The sequence below is a fragment of the Rhinolophus sinicus genome, chromosome 13 (genome assembly GCF_057876585.1).
Source record: "Rhinolophus sinicus isolate RSI-liver-muscle chromosome 13, RSI-T2T, whole genome shotgun sequence".
NCBI lineage: Eukaryota > Metazoa > Chordata > Mammalia > Chiroptera > Rhinolophidae > Rhinolophus > Rhinolophus sinicus.
This window is the reverse complement of record NC_142513.1, coordinates 47,001,479-47,021,365: the sequence shown is the minus strand read 5'-3', so window position 1 is coordinate 47,021,365 and position 19,887 is coordinate 47,001,479. Positions and strand designations below refer to the sequence as shown.

Sequence of the window (19,887 nt, the reverse complement as noted above, 5' to 3'; positions counted from 1 at the left end):
TTCAAATATACAGTAAAAGATATAAAGGGTGAAGAGATGGAAACTATCAGGAGAGCTATAAAACTATAATATAAGAACCTAATGAAAATATGAGATCTGAAAATATAAAGAATTTCTTGGATGGCTTACAGTAAATTAGACCTGACAAAGCAGAATACTGACTAAAAAAATGGCGGCGTGAGGTGAGCCTCTGTAAAGCTCCCCTGGAATTTACAACGAATCGAACAACAAAAACTCCACAAAGGACTCCCTGCACAGCACACAGGCAACACGAAGAGGTCCACTACCGACTGAAATCACCTACAGGTGGGAGATTCGCGCGAGTGGAGGGAGGAGGAAAGGGAGGAGAAGGGCGCGGAGACGGAGACGCCCGGGCGGAGGACGCAGACCTAGCTCAGTGCGCCCAGCTTGCTGCTTCCCGGAACTACCGCAGCTGCGGGAGATCGGACTGCTAGGGCTCCGCTTGTGGCCCACAGGGCTGAGGGGACAGCATATAACACGGCTGAACCCAACGCTCACGGCAGAGACCTCGGAGAAAAGACTGAGGGAAAAAGGCTGAAAACGGTGGTTTAAGCCCGCACTGCCTAGCAGAGAACGGAGCCTTAGGCACTGAGACTAGCCGCCCCCTCCCTCCCCTCCCAGAGCTTGCCCCGCCCCCACCTGCCCGGTGCTAAAAGCGAAACAGTAGCAGTGTCAGATCAAAACAACAGAAAATTTGCTGTTTTGAGAACTGTGGACTGCAAACACAATTTCACAGCCCAACTAGTTCCAGCAAAGGGGAGAGAGCTGTGGAAGCAGGACCGGCTGTGGTGGTGGTTGCCGCCATTGCTCTGGGCCACCTCTCACAACTCACCCCGCCTCTGACCCCACCTATCTGGGCGGATCCCTGCAGGAGTAAACAGAACTGCTGAAACCTACGGGCTCTGAATCAGGAGCTGGAAGAGCTTTGGAACATCAAAAGCTCTCCGCATACCCACCGGGACACTGCGCCCTGTGACCTAGACGAACTATTAACAGAGGAGAAGCCCATCTCCCAGGGAATCCCCCCATTGTGTGAGAAGTTGGAATAGTGCAGAGAAAACATAGCACTGCTGTGTGGGAGAAGGAAAATAAGTTGCAGTTGGAGAAATAATAAAACATTCTACCAACAAGTACTGGCAAACAAAAGAAAGACCGCTTTCTATCAACCTGTTGCAGAAGCCACTCCTGTAGATGTCTAGGAAGAGAAATAGTAAACCAGTAATCGCCATGAATAACCAAGGCAACAAGATAACTCAGAAAGAAAGTGAAAAATCTCCAGAGAAGGCACTTAAAGATACAGAAATATGTGACTTAAATGACAGAGAATTCAAGATTGCAGTTCTGAAAAAACTCAACGAGATACAAGAAAACACAGATAGGCAGTTAAAGGAACTCAGAAACTCAATCAAAGAACAGCATGAGCATTTTACGAAAGAGATTGAAATCTTAAAAAAGAACCAAATAGAATTTCTGGAGATTAAGAACTCAATAGAAGAAATTAAGAATGAAATAACCAGCTTAGGTAGTAGAGTTGACCAGATGGAGGAAAGAATCAGTGACATCGAAGATAGAAACCTGGAAATGACACAGAGAGAAGAAGAAAGACACTTGAGACTTAAAAGAAATGAAAGAACTCTACAAGAACTTTCTGACTCCATCAGAAAGAGCAATATAAGAATAATGGGCATACCAGAAGGAGAAGAAAGAGAGAAGGGAACAGAGAATATATTCAAACAAATTGTCGATGAGAACTTCCCAAATTTGTGGACAGAACTGGACCCTCGAATCCAAGAAGCAAATAGAACACCTAGTTACCTCAATCCCAACAGGCCTTCTCCAAGGCACATTGTATTGAAGCTGTCTAAAATCAACGACAAAGAAAGAATCCTCAAGGCAGCCAGGGAAAAGAAGACGGTAACATACAAAGGAAAGCCCATTAGATTATCATCAGATTTTTCAGCAGAAACTCTACAAGCCAGGAGGGAGTGGAACCAAATATTCAAACTATTAAAAGAGAGAAATCATGAGCCAAGAATAATATATCCAGCAAAGATATCCTTTAGATATGAAGGAGGAATAAAGACCTTTCCAGACATACAGAAGCTGAGGGAATTTTCTAATACACGACCTGCACTACAAGAAATACTAAAGGAGGCTATTCGACCACCATCAACAGGGACAATTTGTGGCAACCAAAACTCAAAAAGGGGGAGAGTAAAGGCCTGAACCGGAATATGGGAATGGAGAAGTAAGCGTGCTGAAAAAAATGGAATACTCTAAATATCAAACTTTCTTTTACATAAATTTAAGGGTAACCACTCAAAATAAATCCAGAATTGAAATATATACTGAAATAAAAGAAGAAACAGAGGGAAACATCATAGAATACCACCACACAGAAATAATAGACAACAACAAAAAAGCAAAGAAACAATGGAGACACAGCCTTACCAGAAAACTAAAGATAGAATGACAGGAAATCCTCACATATCAATAATCTCCCTAAATGTAAATGGACTGAACTCACCAATAAAAAGGCACAGAGTAGCAGATTGGATCAAAAAACTAAACCCAACCATATGCTGTCTCCAAGAGACACATCTCAGCTACAAGGACAAGCATAGACTCAAAGTGAAAGGGTGGAAATTGACACTCCAAGCAAATGGTACCCAGAGAAAATCAGGTGTAGCCATAATGATATCAGATGAAACAGACTTCAAGGTGAAAAAGATAACAAGAGATAAAGATGGACATTTCATAATGGTGAAGGGGACTGTACAACAAGAAGACATAACAGTCATCAATATTTATGCCCCCAATCAGGGAGCACCGAAATACACCAAGCAACTACTAACAGAACTAAAGGGAGAAATTGACCAAAACACAATTATATTAGGGGACTTAAATACATCATTGACAGCTATGGATAGATCATCCAAACAGAAAATAAATAACGAAATAGTAGCCCTAAATGACACATTAGATGAAATGGACATAATTGACATTTATAGAGCACTTCATCCTAAAACATCAGACTATACATTCTTTTCTGGTGTACACGGAACATTCTCAAGGATAGACCATATATTGGGACATAAAATCAGTCTCAACAAATTTAAGAAGATTGAAATCATACCATGCATATTCTCTGATCACAAGGCTTTGAAATTGGATATCAACTGTAAAAAGAAAGCGGGAAAAAACACAAATACATGGAGATTAAACAACATACTTTTAAAGAAGGACTGGGTCAAAGAAGTAATTAGAGGAGAGATCAAAAGATACATAGAAACAAATGACAATGAAAATACATCCTACCAAAATTTCTGGGATGCAGCGAAAGCAGTTTTAAGAGGGAAATTTATCTCATTACAGGCCTATCTCAAGAAACAAGAAAACTCCCAAATAAATAACCTCATGTTACACCTTAAAGAACTAGAAAAAGAAGAACAAGTAAAACCCAAGGTCAGCAGAAGAAAGGAAATAATAAAAATTAAAGCAGAAATAAATGAAATAGAGAACAAAAAGACAATAGAAAAAATTAATGTGACAAAGAGCTGGTTCTTTGAAAAGATTAACAAAATTGACAAACCCTTGGCTAGACTTACTAAGATAAAAAGAGAGAAGACACTGATTAACAAAATCAGAAACGTAAAAGGGGAAGTTATCACGGACACCACAGAAATACAAAGGATCATCCAAGAATACTATGAAGGACTATATGCCACCAAATTCAACAACCTAGAAGAAATGGACAAGTTCTTAGAAACATATAGCCTTCCAAGGCTGAACCATGAAGAACTGGAAAATCTAAACAGACCGATCACCAGTAACGAAATTGAATCAGTCATCCAAAACCTTCCAAAAAGCAAAAGTCCGGGACCAGATGGCTTCACCAGTGAATTCTACCAAACCTTCAAAGAGGATCTAATACCAATTCTGCACAAACTCTTCCAAAAAATTGAAGAAAAGACAGTACTCCCTAACTCATTTTATGAGGCCAACATTACCCTGATACCAAAACCTGGTAAGGACAGCACAAAAAAAGAAAACTACAGACCAATATCTCTAATGAATACCGATGCAAAAATCCTAAATAAAATTCTAGCAAATCGAATACAACAATGCATTAAAAAGATTATTCATCACGACCAAGTGGGGTTCATCCCCGGGGCACAAGGATGGTTCAACATCCGCAAATCCATCAATGTGATACATCACATAAACAAAATAAAGGACAAAAATCATATGATTATATCAATTGATGCAGAAAAAGCATTTGACAAGATACAACATCCATTTATGATTAAAACACTTAATAAAATGGGTATAGAAGGAAAATACCTTAACATAATAAAGGCCATATATGACAAGCCCTCGGCTAATCTCATAATTAATGGAGAAAAACTGAAGCCCTTTGCTCTACGTTCAGGAACACGACAGGGATGTCCCCTATCTCCTCTGCTTTTCAACAAAGTGTTGGAAGTCCTTGCCAGAGCAATCAGGCAAGAGAAAGAAATAAAAGGCATCCAAATTGGGAATGAAGAAGTTAAATTATCACTCTTTGCAGATGACATGATGCTATATATAGAAAACCCTAAAGACTCCACCAAAAAGCTATTAGAAACAATCAACGAATACAGTAAAGTTGCCGGCTACAAAATCAACGCACAAAAGTCCATTGCCTTCCTATATACTAACAATGAAATCTCAGAAAAAGAAATACAAAAAACAATTCCTTTTGCAATTGCAGCAAAAAGAATAAAATACCTAGGAATAAACTTAACCAAGGATGTGAAAGACCTATATGCTGAAAACTATAAGACATTTTTGAAAGAAATTGAAGAAGACACAAAGAAATGGAAAGACATTCCGTGCTCATGGATTGGAAGAATCAACATAGTTAAAATGGCCATATTACCCAAAGCAATATACAGATTCAATGCAATCCCCATCAAAATCCCAATGGCATATTTTAAAGAAATAGAACAAAAAATCATCAGATTTGTTTGGAACCACAAAAGACCCCGAATAGCCAAAGCAATCTTAAGAAAAAAGAACTATAATGGAGGTATCACACTTCCTGACTTTGGCCTGTACTACAGGGCCACAATAATCAAAACAGCATGGTATTGGCAGAAAAACAGACACATAGACCAATGGAATAGAATTGAGAACCCAGAAATAAAACCACATAAATATGGACAGATAATTTTTGACAAAGAAGCTAAAAACATACAATGGAGCAAAGACAGCCTCTTCAATAAATGGTGCTGGGAGAATTGGATAGCCACGTGCAAAAGAATGAAACTGGACTGCTATTTGTCACCATGTACCAAAGTTAATTCAAAATGGATCAAAGACTTAAGCATAAGACCTGACACAATAAACTGCATAGAAGAAAACATAGGTACTAAACTTATGGACCTTGGGTTCAAAGAGCATTTTATGAACTTGACTCCAAAGGCAATGGAAGTAAAAGCTAAAATAAACGAATGGGACTATATGAAACTTAAAAGCTTCTGCACAGCAAAAGAAACCATTGACAAAATAAAGAGGCCACCAACTGAATGGGAGAAGATTTTTGCTAACAGTGCCTCCGATAAGGGGCTAGTATCCAGAATATACAAGGAACTCATGCAACTCAACAACAAAAAAACAAACAACCCAATTGAAAAATGGGCAGAGGACTTGAAGAGACATTTCTCCAAAGAGGACATACAAATGGCAAATAAACATATGAAAAAATGCTCAACATCACTAATCATCAGAGAAATGCAAATCAAAACCACAATGAGATATCACCTCACCCCAGTCAGAATGGCCATCATCAACAAGACAAATAGTAACAAATGTTGGAGAGGTTGTGGAGAAAAAGGAACCCTCATACACTGTTGGTGGGAATGCAGACTGGTGCAGCCGTTATGGAAGGCAGTGTGGAGGTTCCTCAAAGAATTACGAATAGAATTGCCGTATGACCCAGCAATCCCTCTGCTGGGTATCTACCCAAAAAATCTGAAAACATTTAGAGATAAAGACACGTGTGCTCCAATGTTCATTGCAGCTTTGTCTACGGTGGCCAAGACATGGAAACAACCAAAATGTCCTTCGATAGATGAATGGATAAAGAAGTTGTGGTACATATACACAATGGAATACTATTCGGCAGTGAGAAAAGATGATATAGGAACATTTGTGACAACATGGATGGATCTTGAGAGAGTAATGCTGAGCGAAACAAGTCAGACAGAAAAAGCAGAGAACCATGTGATTTCACTGATATGTGGTATATAAACCAAAAACAACAAAAGAACAAGACAAACAAATGAGAAACAGAAACTCATAGACACAGACAATAGTTTAGTGGTTGCCAGAGGGTAAGGGGGGTGGGGGGGAGGTGAGGGTAAGGGGGATCGAATATATGGTGATGGAAGAACTGACTCTGGGTGATGAACATACAATGGGATTTATAGATGATGTAATACAGAATTGTACACCTGAAATCTATGTAATTTTACTAACAATTGTCACCCCAATAAATTTAATTAAAAAAAAAAAAAAGTCACTGTAGGAAAAAAAAAAAAAAAAGCAGAATACTGACCCTAAAAACATCAATAAAATTAACCAAGCTGATTAAACCAAGAGAAAAAGACTTAAAAAATAAACAGAAAATTTTTTAATACTAATAAGTAGTACTAAAAAAAAAAGGGGGGGGGAGCCAGCCCGGTGGCTCAGACGGTTAGAGCTCTGCACTCCTAACACTGAAGGCTGCCGGTTCGATTCCCACATGGGCCAGTGGGCTCTCAACCACAAGGGTGCCGGTTCGACTCCTCAACTCCCACAAGGGATGGTGGGCTCCACCTCCTGCGACTAAGATTGAACACGGCACCTTGAGCTGAGCTGCTGCTGAGCTCTCTGATGGCTCAGTTGGTTGGAGCGCGTTCTCTCAACCACAAGGTTGCCGGTTCGACTTCCGCAAGGGATGGTGGGCTGTGCCCCCTGCAACTAGCAACGGCAACTGTACCTGGAGCTGAGCTGCACCCTCCACAACTAAGATTGAAAAGACAGCAACTTGACTTGAAAGAAAAAATCCCAGAAGTACACACTGTTCCCCAATAAAGTCTGTTCACCTTCTCCAATAAAATCTTAAAACAAAAAATATTAAAAAAAAAAAAAAAAAAAAAACGCCCACAGGACAGGAAAAAATGTAACAGTCAAAAAGTTTCCTAGTTTGTTGTGGAGGGGGAGAGGGGGATTAAGCCAGAGGCGTAAATAACCTAAGCACACTGCAGGAGGATGGAAAACACACATAGGCACATCTCAGTCAAACTGCAGAAAACCAAAGAAAAACAGTAAGTACTAAATGCAGCCAGAGGGGAAAGACACTTCCTCCAGAACAGTAAGGATGCTGGTTGAATTTCCATCAGAATCAAAGGACACAAAACAATGGAAGAGCTCTCTTTGGTACAGCAGCCCTTCCCATCCCGAAAGAACAACTCTGTTTCCTTCTCAGTCTCCCTTTAACACTGGGCACCACCCAGCGTGATTCTGGGTTGCCCAACACAGTCCTAATTGCTCAGTGTCCTCTATCTCTACAGGTGACTGGAGGAAGGGCCATGCTGCAACTACTTTAACCTGACCTGTCATCTTAGAGGTCTTCAGACCTAACAAGTAGTTGGCGTTCAGGCCAGGCCAGAGAAGATACTGCACCTTCCTCCCTCCCTACCCCATGCCCACTATTTCTTGCCTTCTCCCATTGCGCCCCACCGTCTCACTCAGGGATAACTGTCAGTCATTCCATCAGTTGGCCAGAGGCAGCTGCCTGTTCACTCTGAACCTCAGCTCCCCTGAGGATTCCTATTATTATTATTATTATTTTTAAGGAGGGTGCAGCTCACAGTGGCGCATGCGGGGATCGAACAGGTAACCCTGGTGTTATTAGCGTCGCGCTCTAACCAACTGAGCTCACCGGCCAAAAAGGATATCTAGTCCTCCATGTCTCAGGCCTCGAAAGTTCCCATTGCCCTCAGACCGGGTCACATGTCATCTCTTCCATGGGCCTGTGCCCTCAGCCCCACGCACGAGCTACTGGGGCAGCGCACCAGGGTGAGCTCCCAGAGCCTGGCGGCAGCACCGTGTGTCCCAGAAAGCAATGGACTGAGGGAAACAAACCAGCCAGTGCAACAGTCAGGTCTAATGAGCTGCTTCAGGGGCAGTATTTCCTGGGAAAAAATCCTCTATGAATATTTGAGTGTGTAACCCATGCTGAATCTAGTTAATTCACACAAATTCAAAATCAGGTGAAACTTCAACCCCTTCGTTCTCTACCTAGTATTATAATGTTCTATGACAAACAGGTTTTTGACATGTCATTTAAAATTCAGAATATATCCTTAAGAAAATATACATCTAGGAAAAAAGTGGTTCACAACAAATTGTGTGCCGGACTATAACTGCCAAGGATGCCGACTGTACCTCAAGCTCCTGTTTGTCAAATATGGCCTTGACTGGAGACGGCTGGGTGGCCGAGGCCAGCAACTGCTGCAGGAGGATCATGGGAGGCTGCGGCCCTTCAGGAGACAAGTCCCCCAGGTCAGGGGATGAAGCTGCTCCATCATCTGAATTGAAAAACAAAGTACACATGATATTATATATTCAACCGCAAACATCTCTGTATTAAAGATAATGCATTGAGCATGTTAAACTGGATATGATTTCTACCCCACCAACCGCGAGACAACCAAACTCCTCAAGGCTAAGGTAGCCAAAAGATACCTAGCCTCTAAAGAAGTTTCCACTCCCTGCTTTTTGCCTCTGTCCTTCATTAGTTCCTCTGTCTCTGTAGAGCCAATGAAAGCCACCTCCCAGACACCTGCCCTTGACCCAGTTGTCATAGATTCTCTTTCTTGCTACACACTCCCAGCGTCAGACACCCTTTTCTAGGGCACTCCCGTGTGTCTCTAGCGCTGGCTCTTCCTGCTAACCCTCATTCAGACCATGACCAGACACCAATTCCAAACGTGTTGTGTGCTAAGGTGACATCTTTTTGTCTGCTTTACCCTGAGGCCTGCCCTTCCTGCCTGCCCCAGGCCCACTGACACCCACTGTCCGGAGCCCACTCAGTCACGCATAGCACTTGAGTTGGCTGGTTTGGTGACAGCTTCAACTAATCCTCTCATTTCCAGGCATTGGAAATCTTTCTCTTGCAGGACCAGAGAGTAAACAGTTCAGGTTCACCAGCGACCTGGTCACAGCTACTTCTATGTGCTGCTGAAGAGGGAAAGCAGCCACAGGTGACATGTAAATGTTCTCATCAAACATTATAAAACCAGGTGGCTGTGGTAGTCTGTTAAGCCCTGCTCTGGACAGCTGTGTGGGGCCCCGCTCTGCCCTGAGTGAGGTGGTGACCTACATTCACGACGGCCGCAGCCAGTCCCCAGGGCTCGCCCACAGTTGTGCATTATCGCCTAGGTCCCTGCTGTCTGACACAGAACGAGTCTGCACTTTCGTTAGCTTTACCTCACACTCAGCACATTAAAATTAAATTCATAATATCCTTTTCAGATTAAGAAACAAAGCCAAACACCCCACTCACTGGACCTTCTCATTTTTTTAAAGGCACACCTCACTGTCCTCCATAAAACAAGCTTGAAACATCAGCCATCTTTGACTTTTCACCGGTTTTCCTTCAAGTGGTCATCTAAAAGCCTACACCGTCAGAGTCTACTGGAACCTTCTTTTCATTTTTCACACCTTCCCCTGAAAGACACCTTATCACCTGACACAAAAGCAATTCTACCAGCTCCATGATCTCCCTGTTTTAAATACTCCAACACCCCACTAGCTATTTATCGACCTGAATTATCAGTCCTTATCATGTGGGCTCAGCCACAGCTTTCCAAGTCAGCCTGAAGTCTCACCCTGGTTCAAGACACTGTCACGTGACACCAGTCGGCTCCTCCAGCTTTAGCCCACACTCACCCATAAGTGTTGCACTCTTTGCAAAGCACAGCACTGGACACTCGTCCAACACTCACTGCTATGCCTGTGCTCCTCCTGTCCCCTCCCCCTGGACGGAGATTCCTGTCACCTGGCAGCTAGGGTCTGCCACACCCTTCAAAGCCCTCCCCAGTCCTCAGCCGTGGTCTCAGACCACTGGCCTCGGTCAGAGCCATCTGTATTCGTTCTCTGTCCCCACCCTGACTACAGAGAGTAAGGGTCACAAACAAGGACTACCTTGTTCCCCGTAACACTTAGCACAATGTCTTTCAATACGTGATCAACACAACTTTGCGTTTTTTTCTACTCAGAGTGGTATGAGCTCATTCTAGAAAACTGAAGTAGCACTGAAAGTATAAATAAAGCCAGCTGAAATTCCACTACTTTGGTAAACAGACTAGTCTATGGTATATCTACAAACACATATACCTAGCAACGTGCTTTTCTGTCTGTCATTTTCATGTGTCCATGGCAATGAAATGTACGTGTCATCACTGTGAACGGCACCATGGCACCCCACTGCACAAATGAACCAGCTAATAATGGGCACTTGTTGACTCCAGTTTTCAACATAAAATCAAGACCAACGAAGGAGCATCTGTGAACATGTGTCTGCACGCCTTTTCATGGGATCAGTTCCCATAGATGACTAGCTGGTCAGTGGCTACACAGAGATAAACAGATGACTGATATAGATATATGATAGACAGACAAGAGACAGATGATAGATGGATACAGTAGACAGATACATGATTGATAGATGGATTGATGACAGGTGGATACACAGATGATAGACAGGACAGATGATAGAGAGCGACGTGTGCGTGCATTCCTCAGATGCCATCGGATGGTTGTACCCACTTTAATCCCCACTCACGATGTGTTGAAGCCATGCTCCTCTTCAAGCCTCGAACCACCTGGCTCTTATTAAAGTACATTCTCATTTCTTAGGTCTGGGGTGCGGCCTGAGAGTTTGCATTGCTGACATGTTCCTACGTGCTGTCAGTGTTGCTGGGCCATGGGCAAGCACTGTCCCCGCCCTCCCCGCCAGATGCCCTCAGTCTCTGTCTCATGATAGTGACGTCATTCATGGCTGGCTGACTACCAGCCAGGCTGCACATTTAGGAGCTACCTCTAGTTGCCCTCTCTGGGTTGCCTGTTCATGGCCTCTGCCTGTTTTCTGTTGGAGGGTCTGCTTTTCTCATAGCTCGGTAAGTGCTGCCATACGAGGGTACCTGTGTGAGCAGCTGTGGCCTCCTGCACCGCGGGCTGCGACAGGATCTGCCTGAGCTGGTCCTGGTGGGACAGCAGTGCGCGGCCCGCCTTCAGGATGTACAGCTTCAGCTGCTGGCACCTCAGCAGGTCCAGGTCTACGTGTCCTGTGGGAGGAGAGGACTCAGCGGGACAGGCATGCCTGCTCGGCCAGAGCCGCTGCTGCCCCGCGGCGAGGAGCTGACCGTGCCAGAGACTGTCAGTAACGGACGACTAGTCTTTCCCAGAGTGGACACTGGTGCTTCTCGGCAAGCATCCCAGCCTCCCCCGTCTCCCTCCTTTCCCGCTCCCCACACACCTACCCCAATGGCGATGGCTCGGGGTGAGGGTTAAGTGTTAGCTGTTATTATTATTATAATCAAATGCTTCCCAAATTGCTGAAATGTGAACCAGATACCTACGTCACAAAGACTTTCACTTTTTTTGCCAAGACTCCTCCCAAAGGATTGTGTCACTGGCTCACAGCACAGTTCTCTAACTGTGGCACTCACTCCCTAGAGTCTGATCGAGTGGCTGCAGCAATGCCCGCGGGCAGACTGAGAAGCCAGCTAAGGAGGTCGCCACACAGACGCGGGCAGAATGGGGAGCATAGTCATCACCGCACTGTTGCCAAGTAGAACGTGCTGGTGGCCACAGAAGGCGGCTGACATGGGACAGCGGGTAATGGAAACAGCACGGGTGCTTCTCAGTACTGAGCTCGACTACCTGGCAGACAGGTTCACTCACTATGACAGAAACGGTGCCTAAGGGACAGGTTAGCTGAATTCTGGACATGCTGTGGTATGCACAACTGCCCTCCAGCCAGACATGTGTAAGGAAGACTCAGATTAAAGGTGGTCACCATCATAAACACAGCATCAGCAACCACAGGAATGGGGAGAAATAGGCGAGAAAACCCAAGGAGAGAAGGCAGAATGAGCCAGAGGTCGCGGAGAAAACCACAAGGATTTGCAATGGGTACACAACAGTCAGGGAGAAGAGCTCTCCAAGATCATGCAGGGGCAATGTAAGAAAAATGGAGAGGGGGCGTCCGGATGGCTCAGTTGGTTAGAGCGCGAGCTTTCAACAACAAGGTTGCCAGTTCAATTCCCGCATGGGATGGTGGGCTGGACCCCCCGCAACTAAAGATTGAAAACGGCGACTGGACTCGGAGCTGAGCTGTGCCCTCCACAGCTAGATTGAAAGACAATGATTTAGAGCTGATGGGCCCTGGAGAAACATACTATTCCCCAATAAAAAATAAAAAATAAAAAAAAAAAGACTAAATTTGTTTAAAGAAAAAGAAAGAGAAACGGAGAGAACAGTATCCAGACCACAGGAAGGAAGAGCTTAAACACAGGTGGCCTCGGTCTTAGCCCACTGTCCGCAGACAGGAAGCAAGGCAGGTCCAAACCCCCAGGCCATGCTGGGTCTGGTGGTGACGAGGCTGAGAGCAAAGCCCCTCAAGGGCAGCTGGGCCAGAGTGCCATGGCTGGAGGGTAACAGGGAGGGAGGCAGAACACAGACTCTTCTTCACAGCGCCTGCTCAGAACACATGCTGCTGGCCCCAGGAAGCACCAGGAAGCTCGGGGTGCCTCACGTGCCACCCCCAGGATGAAATTATTCTTTGTATTCCCACTCTTATCAGCACACCAAGGCTCCATGCCTACGGTAACTCAGCACTGGTCAATCCACCTGAGCCCAGAGACTGGCAGTGACAAGACAACTGTCCACATGACACCAGGAAAGGCTGCAGCTGTTTCATCAAGAAACACCATTGTACTAACCTGCAAAACCTGGTTTAGGTGATTTCTTTATTTTCTGCTTTTCCAGTTTGCTTCCAGCAAGGTTGACCAACTGAGCCCAGACGGAGAGCATGGGCTCAGAGAAGGGCAAGTTGGTGATGCTGAACGGCACTGCAGGGAGCTGGGGAGAGCACAGAAACCTTTAGTGTCCAGCGACACAAAAAACCAATGTGTTTAAGTTATAACCACCATCAAGAGGCTTAATTCTGCAACACCTCACACATCTGTAAGTCTCTTCACATCTGAGAATAATGGCTTTAAAAGATGACATTAAAGGAAAGACAGGGACTTACCTGTATAATAAATATAACCTAAATTAATGCTTTTCTTTATGAACTTAACAATTATATCAGGGTGGTGCTTGTCATTTTCTTAGGTATTTTCTATACATTTCAAATTTTCTCCAACATGTATATATTTCTATAACAATCAAAAACGTGTTTTGTGGAAAAATAGAGTCAGATTGCAACTTAGGTTACATCAAATAATACATCACTCACTTTCCCTATGCATCCCAATTCACGGATCTAAGATGACAGTAGCTGCTATGTAAGTCATGTCACTTAACACAATTAGAAATCATTTTCTACACGAAGAAAGGTCACTTTTTAAAAGGAGTCATTTTTAGGTTTTGTTGAGTTGTTTGTTCAACAAAAAATAAACTTCATGAATTCATACTTTAAAATAATTGACAGTGGTTTGCAGTCACACAGCACCTTCTCAGTGGCTGTCGCCCTGTTATGTCTTTTGAGGCTAAAACAGGAGAACTGGTAACCTACATAAGGCAGCATAAGGCAAACAGAGGGATGACTGCAGCCGGTTGTGCTGCAGTCGCCAGCTTCCTGGAAAGCAAGCGTGACCCACAAGCGGCACGTTCTCCCAGCGCCCGGCGCCGACCGAGAGCCCTTTCCTCGATGCCCTAACACCCGGCACGACTGCACCTACTGGTTTCAGCTGATTCAATGGGCACACACGACTCATCCGCATATCCGAGAACTGCACGGTGATTCTGCCCTTCGGGGTGATGCGGGTCACGGTGCCCTCTCCGAACTCGTCGTGCGTGACCTGGCCGCCCAGGCGCAGGCGGCCGTCGATGCCCCCGATCACTGCCAGGACCGCCATGAGGCCGCCCACGTCTGGGTCCTCGGAGTCGGGCACTCGGTCGTCTGCCAGGGCCTGGGGACAGAGACGGCGAGGCTGAGGCCAAGCTGGGCTTTGCGCGCTCGGCAGTCAGCGGATGCAGCGGGCATCGCCCAGGGCGCACGGCAGGGTGGTGGACACCCACCCCAGACGGCTCTGCCCCGTGCGCGGCGGCACGCAGCCGGGCATTGATGTGCGCGCTCACGAGGCCGCGCCACTGGCCCAGCCGGTGCAGCGCGCGCAGCAGTGCCACCGCCTCCTCTGCGAGCGTGCTGCTGTGCGTGGCCGTCAGGGACGCCTGCGGCCGGGCCTGCCGCCTCACCGCGGGGTCTGAAAGAGAGGGAGAGAGGCGCTTGTGGGCTCTACCCGCGCAGCCGGCAGGGGCGTGGGGCCATGGACAGGGATGGCCCACCTCGGAGGAGAGGTGCGTCAGAGGAGCAGGTGGTGAGCAGGCCACCCAGGAAGCCGAACAGCTGCTGCACGAGGCCCTCCATGTCCCTCACCCTGTCCGCCTGGTCCCACGATGGCAGCACCGCCCGCAGCAGGTGCAGCGCCAAGATCTGGCGGGAGGCAAGCAGACGCGAATGCTGAACATGCACCCTTCCACGTGCCGACATGCGTTATTTGAAAGCCAGTCACAGCCAACTTGATTCACTATGTGTTGACGGGGGTTTAAAAAATTGCCTACATCGCAGACGCAGGAATGCGTCTGTGAAGCAGACGACAGCAGGCAGCAGAACTTGGCCCCTCACAGGGAAGCAAGTTGGCCGCAGCTTGGCGATTTAATTGACTTGAAGTGACCAAGGAGACCTGCCTGAAGACGGCTGCCCTGGGCACCCTGTGAGCTGCCGGTTCGGTTTGGGAGGCCCAGGGGGCGCCCACTGGGGCCGACCAGCCGTCAAGGTCACAGGGACGCCCTCACTGCAGATGTGGGGCACACAGTCCTGCCTGGGGGAGTGGGGGGTGGGGCGGTTACCTGCCGCTGCAGCGCGGCGGCTGTGCATGGCGCAGGTCCCTCCACCACTGCCATGAGCAGCGCGATCCACCGTGGGGAGCTGAGCGCGGCGCACATGCGCGGGGTGAGCGCGATACTGCGCACGAAGCCCAGCGAGCACCAGCCGCGGTGCTGCTCGCGGCGCACTTGCCGGTCTGGAGAAGCTGTAGGCAAGGCAAGAAGACAGCTCGGTCGGCAGTGAGGCTCTGGAAGGAGCGCTCGGCAGTCTTGACCTTTACGTTACTGGCTACGATGTTTTCAAGAACGAGCGGCTTTGTAAGTGTGTCAGTTCCCTGATTAAGTGCGAGGGGCAGAGAGAAGGCTTCCGGGTTAGTTTGAGGAACACCTTACCGCATTTTTACATCTTTACATACACGCTGTAGCTCACACTAGTTAAGGAACCATATCTACTGACAGTCCTAGGCAGCAGGGAAATGATCCACAACTCAAACAGCATCATTTGCCAGAGTGCGTTGTATTTTTCAAAAATATCATGTTTTAAATGTCCCGTGATGTTTATATTAAATCTGCCCCATGAATTACCAACCCAAGTATAAGAAGTCTGTGTTAACAGGACAGGACCAAGAGGTTTTCATGAGCTTTATCCAATGACTCTGATGGGACCTGTCCCTGTCTGCTCCTCCTGGCTCCGGGTCAGCGCCGTCCTCTCCCGGCACAGGCCGAGTGCGGTCACACTACGTGACCTGCTCAGACTCCACCCCCAGCTCACCTCCCCATGCCTGGGACTACAGGGCCACCGCGTCAGACACGCTTACCCCTGCACTGCCACACTCACGTCCTACCACAACCACCTTCACGCTGTCACTTGCACACACTCACATGCTCTCACACCAAACCCACTCACATACAAGTGCTCTCCAGTACACACTCACATGAAACATGTACACACACCCACACACCCACTTACACACCTGCATACACTCAAACACTTTAGTGTGTTAAACTGTATCCCTCACTATTCGTGTTCACTGAGAACCTCAGAATGTGACCTTATTTGGAAATAAATTCCATGCAGATATAATTAAGGTACTGGAATAGGGTGAACCTTAAATCCAATGAAAGTCCTTATGAGAGACAGGAAAGGACACACAGACACAGGGGACACGTCCATGTGAAGACGAGGCACAGACTGGAACGATGTGGCCACAAGCCAAAAAAGCCTGGAGCCACCAGAAGCAGAGCCACCAGGAGAGGCAGGAGGGAACCTCTCCTAGAGCCTTCGGAGAGAGCAGGGCCCTGAAGCACTTTGATCTTGAACTCTGGCCTCTAGACTGTGGGACAGTACATCGCTGTTTTTCAGGCCACCAGTCTGTGGTCTTTAACAGGGCAGCCTGAGCAGACTAAGACAGCTACCAAGTTTGGGCTAAATTTTAAGAGCCACCTTAGGAGGCACACACGACAAAGCCACAGCCCCAGTACTGACTCTGGGCCCACAACTACTCATTGCATACACGTCTTGTCTGTCGTCCCACTTTCCACCAACATGCGCAGCAGCCCACACAGAGTCTTGGTGGCATCGCTCGGCATGACTTCAGCGTGGACCCCAGCAGAAAGACACAGGGTTTGCAGTAAGGTAACCGTGCTGGTAAGCATCACTGCAGTGGGGTGAATGTTCCTTTCAATTTGTTCGGCTTCTGAAAAAAAGAACCAAAATAAAAAACTGTACCCCAAATAGAATTGGAAGAGTTCCCTGCATGTAATTTAAGAGATTTAATATCATTCTTCTTTCTTCACTGTGGAAAGGGAAGCAACTCTTTAGAGGAAAAGCTGGAATTCAGGATGCACTAAAAGGCCCCATCATCTCTGTCCCCACTTCCTCAAAGAGAACGATCTTAGCATTCAGTTCAGAAGCACTGACATGACGTCAAGGATTTGCTCCCTCCGGAAGCAGCTTGTTGAATGTCCAGAGCTGGCTGCTGACAGCTAGCTACACCCTGGACGGAGACAGGAGCCTGCCTCCATGACGCCGACCAAGGGCTGGCGAACCCAGGCCCGGGCTTTTGGACGAGGAGGCGCATGGCAGCCGGGCCAGCTTTCTGTCACTTAGCCAGCCCTGCTCTGGCCTGGACGCTGTGTAGTCACATGCAGTGATGACAGACCTGGCGCTGACCAGCCATGGGAGCTTCACGCACGCCTCCCAAGGCCTCTGGGACATGTGTAACAGATGTCACGAAGCCCTCCTCTCACAACCCCAGACTTCCTTAGAGAAGACTTAACTTCCTGGGGCCACTGGAGTTGTCACCTCTGCTTTCCTTGGGGCAACAGTGCTGCCTCCCCCCCCCCCCCCCACAGCCCGGGCAGCACTCCAAGGAACGGAGCAAAGTGGCGGGGGTGCTACGTTCTGACGGGGCTCCAGCAGGCAGCCAGGTGGCCGGTTCCCAGAGCCACGCTACGCCCCTGCATCTGAGCCAGGGCTCATTTCGCCAAGACCTTCAAGAGCACATCCCAATCGACCGCTCTGTCTCACGCCCCATCAGAAGGCTGGCCAGCCAGGATGAGGGCGCAGCATGCCGGTGCACTGGCCTCAATGCCTGCAGGCACCCACCAGAATCGTCCTCCGTGTCCGAGTCCTCAGCCGAGGGCTGCGTGGAGGCCGGCAACTCCACCAGCTTGAGGTCGTACTTCCCCTCTTTCCCCATCCTGTAGGAGTTGGTGCTGCCCGTGTCCCACTGGACCCTGATCCACCCGTCTTCTCCCAGTTCGCCAATCACACGGCCAAGGCCAGGCGGAGGTCCATCCTGGAAGCCAGAAAAAGACCAGTGAGGGGGGTGTGCCCGCGCTGTCACACAGACCCTGCCTGTGAGAGTGGCCGTGTCACTGTGCAGACCGCCCCAAAGCCGCCTGCAAGGTGCAGTCAGTCACCTTCGACAGAACGCCAGGATCGATTGGCTCATGCTCCTTTACCGAGAGGTGAGTGGGGAAGTGTCGTCTCAATCAGCAATCCCCCCAGGCCAAGGCGGCGCCCTGTTCAGTGGCCCCTCAGCGGTTACTGGGGTGCGCCAGCCGTTGCAGGACACGGGTTTCTGAGATGCCTCTGCAGGCACTACTTGGAAGAGAGGCTGAGAAAACCTACATACAAGATAGTGAACACTGTCCTTAGCTAGTGACTGGTCGTGATGCAGACCCCTCCCGGTGACTTCTACCTGGGGAGAACTGACAGAGTCATGGTGTGCTACGAGGAGACCAAAATGTGACCCCCACCCAACAGCCCGCCTGACTGCTGGGCGGGGTGCTTAGTGGGTGCACAGCCATCGGATCAGAGGCAGCATTGGGGTCCCCGCCTCACAGCTCTCGGGACACTGCTGTTCAGACAAGGTTTGCACTCTCCTGCTTACTCGCGCTGGCTCTGGGCTGCACCTCAGTTTGAGCCCACACCAGGACTTTTCTAGAAAAAGCTGCCACTCCTCGCAGACCTGACCCTGTCCGGGGTGCCCCTACACAGGATGCTACTCATCCTGACTCTATTCACCTGCTTAGGAGTCAACAACTGTGTCATCTGTCAGCTGCACATGTCCTGAGTTTAGGTCATTATTAATTCCAGTTTCCACCCACTAATGGCCTGCAAGTCAGGATGTACAAAAGGTGACGCATGTGTGGCTGCCACGTTTAGAGCAAATCTTGGAGTACCTGATCGCCCCACTTCCAGTCCACACCCCTCATGACCCTGGTTCCGATCTTCATCATGGCAGCCAGCTCGGGCCCGGACCCCGGGAGCTGCACAGGGGCCGTCTCCTTCCTGGTCTCTTCCAGAACTGTAGCGGACGCTCCTCGGGAAGAAGCGTTCATGTCTTCTTCAATATTATCACAACTAGGGCCTGTCAGAGCATCAAAACCAGTAAGTACTTACAATGTCCTAATCATCAGACACTTTTTTTAAATTAACAAGTACTGATAAAGATAATGCTTCTTAAGAATCCATAGTGTATAGTCTATTTTTTTATCAATACAATAAATACTATGAAAACTTTACTGATGAGAATTAAGATTTTTTTAAAAAGGTAAAGGGACGACAAAATATATAACTACGTATCAGAAGATATAAAAGATATAAAGGCAAAATGATTAAGTTAGAGAGATACTCATCACACATTTTTATTAGAATTGATACACAAAAGATAACCACGTAAATGTCTAATGAAGAGAAATTAAACTTAAATTCTCGAGCTAACGGCGCAGGCCCGAGACTTCCGTCCTCACAGCGTCTGCTTGTAGGGTCGGCCCCCGGCTGGCACCTGGGATCTGGACTTCGGGAGGGCTCTCTGTGTTAGATCGTGGGCACAGACCACATGGTCTCTGCTGAAACCTGCTTCCTCTGGGCTCTGGAACGTGGGCACGAGCCAGGCAGAGGTGCCCACGTGACCAGCCCCATGCAAACCCTGGGCACCGAGTCTCTGGTACAGGAGGCGGCTCGTGTTGTCACAACTCGCTGCTGGGGGAGGGAAGTGAATCCTGAGGGACCCCCCCCGGGAGGACTTGTGTGTGGTTTCTCCCAGATGTCACCCGTGTGCCTTTTCCCTTGGCTGATTCTGCTTTGTCCCATCACTAATAAATCGAAGTTCTGAGGATGACTGCACGCTGAGTCCTGGGAGGTCTAGCAAACCTCGAACCTGGGGGGTCATGGAGACCCCGGCACAGGGATTGCAGCGATGGGACTCT

At 47.7% G+C, this 19,887-nt stretch overlaps 1 protein-coding gene across 3 annotated transcripts in view; it reads right to left on the bottom strand.

Moving 5' to 3' along the window:
• Window positions 1-19,887, bottom strand: part of HERC2 (HECT and RLD domain containing E3 ubiquitin protein ligase 2) — a 154,079-nt gene that overhangs the window by 61,811 nt on the left and 72,381 nt on the right. For 2 of the 3 annotated variants that reach the window (XM_019753190.3, XM_019753192.3), the window contains exons 36-45: window positions 18,859-19,046; window positions 17,777-17,969; window positions 16,683-16,865; window positions 15,193-15,374; window positions 14,629-14,776; window positions 14,362-14,546; window positions 14,022-14,252; window positions 13,059-13,197; window positions 11,256-11,399; window positions 8,497-8,639 (exon numbers count right to left, since the gene is read on the bottom strand). In XM_019753190.3, the coding sequence (XP_019608749.2) occupies window positions 8,497-8,639; window positions 11,256-11,399; window positions 13,059-13,197; window positions 14,022-14,252; window positions 14,362-14,546; window positions 14,629-14,776; window positions 15,193-15,374; window positions 16,683-16,865; window positions 17,777-17,969; window positions 18,859-19,046 (1,736 nt within the window). The remainder of the gene's footprint in view (window positions 1-8,496; window positions 8,640-11,255; window positions 11,400-13,058; window positions 13,198-14,021; window positions 14,253-14,361; window positions 14,547-14,628; window positions 14,777-15,192; window positions 15,375-16,682; window positions 16,866-17,776; window positions 17,970-18,858; window positions 19,047-19,887) is intronic. The other variant, XM_019753191.3, reaches the window with a different exon arrangement.